Source organism: Stylophora pistillata, chromosome 2, assembly GCF_964205215.1.
Source record: "Stylophora pistillata chromosome 2, jaStyPist1.2, whole genome shotgun sequence".
Lineage (NCBI taxonomy): Eukaryota > Metazoa > Cnidaria > Anthozoa > Scleractinia > Pocilloporidae > Stylophora > Stylophora pistillata.
Genome location: NC_142520.1, coordinates 55,253,123 through 55,259,877, shown reverse-complemented (window position 1 = coordinate 55,259,877; position 6,755 = coordinate 55,253,123). Strand labels below are relative to the sequence as shown.

At 34.6% G+C, this 6,755-nt stretch overlaps 1 protein-coding gene across 2 annotated transcripts in view; it reads right to left on the bottom strand.

Annotated features, from left to right (window-relative positions):
• Nucleotides 1–6,468, bottom strand: part of LOC148740483 (sterile alpha motif domain-containing protein 3-like) — a 7,569-nt gene extending 1,101 nt beyond the window's left edge. Inside the window, exons 1-8 of one of the 2 annotated variants that reach the window (XM_088748495.1) lie at nt 6,330–6,468; nt 5,521–5,743; nt 3,575–3,793; nt 3,281–3,371; nt 2,142–2,501; nt 1,614–1,821; nt 840–934; nt 1–109 (exon numbers count right to left, since the gene is read on the bottom strand). The exon at nt 1–109 is cut by the window's left edge and continues 1,101 nt beyond it. In XM_088748495.1, the coding sequence (XP_088604621.1) occupies nt 1–109; nt 840–934; nt 1,614–1,821; nt 2,142–2,501; nt 3,281–3,371; nt 3,575–3,793; nt 5,521–5,743; nt 6,330–6,414 (1,390 nt within the window). In that variant the 5' untranslated portion in view covers nt 6,415–6,468. Of the gene's footprint in view, nt 110–839; nt 935–1,613; nt 1,822–2,141; nt 2,502–3,280; nt 3,372–3,574; nt 3,835–5,520; nt 5,744–6,329 lie in introns of both variants that reach the window. The other variant, XM_088748494.1, reaches the window with a different exon arrangement.
• Between the last annotated feature and the right edge of the window lie 287 nt (nt 6,469–6,755).

The window sequence follows — 6,755 nt, the reverse complement described above, 5'->3', positions numbered from 1 at the left end:
GATCTGCTATTATATAGATAGCGTCGGGGGAACTTAGCTGCCCTTTAAATACAATTCTTGGAAAAGGCTTGTTGGAAATCTTCACGATCTCATCAATATCTTCATCTTCCTACAAAAAAAGTAAAACTCCAGAGTCAATAATTATTGTGTTTGAAAACAATATTTGTTTTTTTAAAAAAAATACAGCTTGTCAAATTTATTGACGAGAATTTCTTGAATCTATTGCTTCTGTCAATCAATGATAATCAGTCGGTGCCTTTTATATTTTTGACTAGCTGCAATGAAAAACCAAATTGTTTCCAAATGTGCAACTAATGAGTTCGCAGAATTTCGGGAACCACTATAACCAATGTGATTTCTGGCACCTCCTTTTTGACTGACAATATGATAGGTCATAATTAATGTTCGAATTATATTAGACTGCTAGCTATCATATGAATAATAATTTAGCTGTAAAATCTGTTATGTTATCTATGACTTTTTTTTCTTGTCACTTTGTGTGGTGCAATTTTTTTGCCAAAAACTCGTGCGTAGGGCTACCATTAAATGCTGATTATCTCAAAAAGAGTTCTGGACACCAATTTTTTCTTTTCAGATTTGAAATAAAGCATTAAATTTTACTTCGGAAAATTGTAGTTTCAAAAAAAGTTTAACATTATTTCCAAAAGTAGCCAGTCACCTTAACAAGCTGTATGTACCGATATGTTCAATAATGAAATTGTTGGAATTGAGTGGCACCCAAATCCTAAAATAATGTAATCTTGTCAATCAAATAGAGATGCTAGAACCATTAATTTTAACTATTCTTTCAGAAATAAATATAATTTGATGATACTTACAAATACGAAATGGACAAAGTCATCTGTTGAAATAAGGCCAGACTTTGGCAGAAGAAGGTATGGCAGTACTGCCATGGCCACTTCAGCTTGTTCCTCTAGAAATAATTGAAAGATTTAGATTGATTTCACTACAATTAGGGTATTTACACTGGACCAGGTTCATCAAAACTGGCTTAGTTTTAATCTTTGCACTGTTTTTTACTTAATTGTATGATGCCCTTTAATATTTGTGATCCAAAGTAATATAGAGGTTTACTGCACTGCACTGTGTTAACACTGAATAAATTTTAGTAAAGCGACGGTATTTTTTTAAGCCTTCCGGTGCAAGAAAAAATACAGCTCAGGAGTAAGATTGTCCAGGGTAACACACAAACTAGCAGTGTAGTAAATTGTTTATAATATGATATGAAGACATCAGATACCCAAAAATTTGAAAAAAATATTAAAACGTTTGAAAGGACAGACCTTTCGAGCATGTGCTGTTGCTGCACTTGAAAATGGGTTGTAATAGACCTACTTGACTATACAAATTGCCCATTTCAGACCATGTGATGTTTACATGTTGTTCTCTGTAGAATTGTATCTAGAATCTTTACATGTTCACATGAATGGACGAATTAATATCAGAAAAACAAAGAAACTATTCTCCAGAGACGATATTGTAAACATCACATTGTCTGAAATGGGCAATTTGCATTTGATTCTGATTAGGTCTATACACGGGAAAGGCACGAGCTCGCATGATAAGATATTGTTTTCTTTTATATTTCTTACCAATTGTTGGTTCTGATTCATCTTCGTTCATGTCATCATCATCATCCTCCAGGAGGTGCAGGAACGTTTGGATTTCTTCTTTTGATTTACTCTTATTTTTTGTCTTTCCTAGTTTTACAATCGGGTCAGTGACTTGCTGAAAATTAGACCTGAATGAATCCACCACACTTGAATTTAGACCCAAAATTCTTTCAAATTCAGCCAGTATCTAAGGAACAAAGGTTTGAATAGCATCAATAATAATTCCTATATTTCTGTTAACATATGAAGTAAGAGAGGACATTCACATCTTGCAAGCATAGGATGTCTGCATATCACCCAACACACCCAGAATTGCCCAGTTACTCAAGGCAGCAAATTGTGCTGACCTGACAGAACAACCAGACTGCCAATCACCCTAATGTGGGGGTAGTTTTATTAAACTCATCCTTCTTTTACACAACTTTCTTGTTGAAAGACACAGAGAAAACACAATTAGATTGCTCATACTCATAGTTCACAAGGACAACAATATATAGCTTAACATACCTGTTCAAACTTAAATAGAGTAGGGTAGTGTTCTTTTATTTCCTTGATGCTCATATTGTCATTCATTAGTCTCCGTCTGCTGGGGAAAGTCAGTGACATTCGTTTGCTTATCTTTGCCCAATCTGGAGACCTTTTTTCAAATTCACTCTTCATAAAATCTTTATGTCGTTGTAGAGACACCTCATCCTCACCCTCTGGAAAGGGTGGCTCCCAGTTTATGGCTCCTCTGCGAAGCTTAGCTTTCACACACTCTTTGGAGCTCTCTTTGGGCTTTCTTTTCCTGAGGATTACTTCCGGGTCATCTTTAATAGACTTTCTCTCATTACGGAACTTTTCGTATAGACTAGCGTACCAGGAATCCTGGAAATAGTATTCAAATCAATTATCTCTGATGTAATAGATGATTTGCATTTATATGACATTTCAGTACTAGAATCCTCTGCACATATATTTTTTCTTTTTCAGATTTTGAATCTCTTTTGTATCTCCTTTTTTGATCTCCTAGTATTCGCAAAAGCTACTCAAGGAGTAATAAATCAAAATAAAAAAAACTATGTGCCAGCATTCTAGTAGCTGTAGTATTATTTTCATGCCATAATTCAACAGGGTTCCCACTCTTATGAAAAAGTTAAATTCCCTGACCAAAACCAAAACCAATTTTTCCATCACCCAATGGCACACTTCTAGTTAGTCATTGTTATGAAGGACACCACGAATATTTGGGAAATTTAATTTGGAAACATAATCACCAAGAAGATATTGCAAAGATGAAAGAAAAATTCCCTATTTTGATAAATTGCAAATTTCCCTGACCAAAATCAAAATTCCCCGACCTTGAAAAAAATGCCAAATTCTCTGACTGTGGGAGTCAATGTTCAAATTACCTTTTTATTAGATCATTGAATCAGTCAGCAATTTGGAAAACTCTGGATAGGTCATGAAAAAACATGTAATAAGCTAAAATGCAAGGTCACATATGGTTTGCATTTTTTACTAGTGAACATGATCAACCTTTAAGGCCTCGATATGAAAACTTTTTTGAGGGATATGTAGCAAACTTTTTCATGTTTTCATATAACAGCATCAGATATCAACATATCATTTGTTTCAAAACCTTAGAGTACTTATTCGGTACTTACATATCCAGTACCAATTGAGGTATCTTTCAGGAAGGGATACTTCTGGACTATTAGTTCACAAATAGATGTGAGTTGATGTTTGGTGGGATACCTAGAATTCACAAACCAAAAAATAAAATGAAATGTACAATAATTAGTAACCTAATACCAGTACCTTCTTCTTCAACATAAGATCTCATTGATGAAAATACAATAAGCCAATTTTAGCATTTCCCTACACCACAATAAAATGTATTCCTGATGGCTTTTCATCAATCAAAAAGTGGTAAACATATATCAAACAAGTATACTTACAAAGTGTAGCGGGCAAAATGATCGTATATTGAGCCTATGAACTCTCTTCTAAACTTCTTATTGATGTTCTGCTTCTCCTTGCTTGCCAGTGTTCTAGTAACATCCAGTCGGAAACTGGTTGGAAGTGTTAACACTCTTGGCCAAAGCATTTTTGCATTTAGCACTATATTGTCATCAGGGCAGGGACTGCTAACTTTGTTATCAAATTCCAGCCTCTTTCTGTATGAATAGTAAAATATAGCTGTAGATAATGGATGTCCCTAAAGACAGAAAGGAATGGATCAAAATAGACTTTTTATTTAACAAACATGACATCTTGAAGCAAAACAATTATATCATTTCAATGACACCTGAACACCTTATCAATGGCTGATATGTATAATGGCATAAAACATTACTCCAAGTAAGATGGAAACAAATTCAAACAAATCAGATTGAAGTCATCTAAAAAAGTAAATCAGACTTTCATAAGATCCATTAGAATTGCTAAAATCTCTGATGATGTACATCTGGTTTGAAAGGGCATTAAACTTTTTTTTGCTAATTCTTTTATGGGTTTGTATTTAGTAAATTTATATATACTGGCAAAAACAATTCCCAGAGAATATATGTCACTCTTAACAGATTGGGGATGAGTTCCCTCAATGAGTTCAGGAGCAATTTGCATGTGCTCTTTGCGGTAGCGATCCTTCTCCGCAGCAGTAAGAACTTTAATCTTCCCTTCACTTATCAGTGTGGCCTTACTAAAATCTATTAAGATAGGTGTGATAACATTTACAGGTGATACAGAAACAACAATGTTGTCAGTTTTTATATCATTGTGGAGCACTCCCATAGTATGTAAATAGCAAATACTATCAGTAATCTGGAAACTTAAATGAAGCCAATACTCTGGACCATTTACATAAGATTTAATATGTTCTTCATCCTTATGTAAAAGTTCTCTTAGTGTCAAGGCCTTAAACGATCCATTACCATAAAATTCTGCGACTATGAAATAAGGCTTCTGCATTGTGTTTACCCCAAATATAATGGGGAGATTTATGTGACAACATTTGTCCAAAAATGAAGCTTCCCTTTGAACTTCCTTAACACTAGATGACTCTAAATACTTGACTGCAACTGGTGTGGATCTAAATTTTTTTAAGCACACAGTTCCAAATCTGCCACTACTTAGGTTATCATCTGGTCCAAGATCTTCTAGCATTGTTGGTTGGATTTGCAAAAGCTCCCTAGAAGTATTATTTTTCATATTATTCCTTGCACATCCCTGGAATACACATTTAGTTGTTTTTAGTTTCTCTTTTTCCTTTCTGAAGCTCTCCACATCTCGAAGTACTTTTCTTTCGTTTTCTTTTCTACTCCTATTGCTTCATGCAGATTCTGATTTTTCTGTTTTAGATCACTCATCAGCAATTCAAGTCCCGTTTTTGACTTTTGTCTTTCTTCCCTTTTCCTTTTGTTGCGAGCAAGCCTTTGTCTTCTCTTAGCCGTCAAGGAATGAGTTCTTTTCCTTTTTCTGAAATTTTAATAAGTATAAATTCATTTCTGTCCTCTTTGATGAGCGCTATTAAATATAGCACTCAAAAGAGATACTGGTAAAAGGTGCTTACAAAACACCTTACACAGCAACCATGTTGGCACAAAACAAATTTATACTGTCCTTATGTATCTTACAAAACAGTCTCTACTTACAAGCGAATGTATACTCAATTGAGTAAAGTAATGGTAAAAGGCAGTTAAACTACCTTACACAAAAGCAGAGGCTCAGCACTGATTGTAAGATCTAAGGCTATAAACCGACCGCACCTTTTATTTTTTTAAACTATTGTTTTGCAAAAATAGTTATAAAAACAAAGTTATCAAGGTTGTTGAAGCAAGTCATAGAAATAATGATCCAGTATTATAATGTAGCACAATATTATACCATAACTTAAGATTCAAACCTTGCTTTTACTTCTGTATCAGCTGGAATTCTGTCTTGTACTTCCATTTCTTCATTGGCAATTGGGGTACCCTCTTCAACTAAATCAATACTCTCGGGCCTGGAGGTTTTTTTCAAAGATTCAAGTTGCTTGATAAACTTCATTCTAGGGCCGACCACAGGTATCAGTTGCACTAACGCATTCTCCGTTAAGCATTGCATTGCTTCGCCATCGATTTCGTTCTCTTATGAAAGAAAAGAGAGCAATTGGAATCAATATGAAAGAATGTGGGGTAAAGCTTGATAGTTTTGTACTTAGGTATTAGGCAAGACCTATCTATGTGTGCTTAGCACGGCATAGCATGAATGGTACCGAAGTTCCCGCCAAAACCAAGAATCTTTGCATTGGAACAAAACCAAGAATCTTTGCATTGGAAAGAGATCAACCAAATCTCCTCGTAATATTTAATCACCAAAACCTGAGTTTGATTTTTGGTTTTACTGTTCATCTGGATTCCTTATGAATTAGTTTTTTTTTATTCAAAATGGCACCGATTTGCAATACAACGGGTAATGCTCTCTAGATCCTACCAGAGTGTGTACATGGTCGTACATGGTACGGATAGCGCGAAGTTCAAGGAAAATAACCTTGGAAAATAAAGAAATCCTCACAAAAATAAACTAAAATAACACATGATTTATCGTCGTATTATATCTCTACCTAAAATTCAGATCTAAGCATGTACTGAAGGACAACAAATGAGCTTTGTACGAATAAACTTGAAATTCAGGTTAACCTAATATTGTACAAATTCTCTAGTTATAGCTTACCTTCAAAGGTAGAAGCGTGGGACGAAAACCCATTTTGTATCATCCACTGCTTAACCTCGTCCACAGACTTCGGGAAACTTGCCATCTTTTTGAAAACGCTAAAGAGCTCACTTGACTATTGCAATGCAAAGAGTTGGACTACGTGGGAGAAAGCATTCATGGAGAACAAGAGTTTTATCTCGTACATTCGCGCCCTTTTTTTTGATTGGTAGCCACTATCACATGGTCATGTTCATCACATCGAGGTTAAATTTTAGCGCCAAAACAACAGGAAACTCAAATTGGAAAATATTCATTCATACAATATATCCTAAATAAAGACGGCTAAAATAATATCTACGTTGTAATGAAATATATTATAAATATTTTTATAAGAAAAGAGTTGATTTGTCTCAAACTTTGTCCTACTACCATTCCAATCTCGTT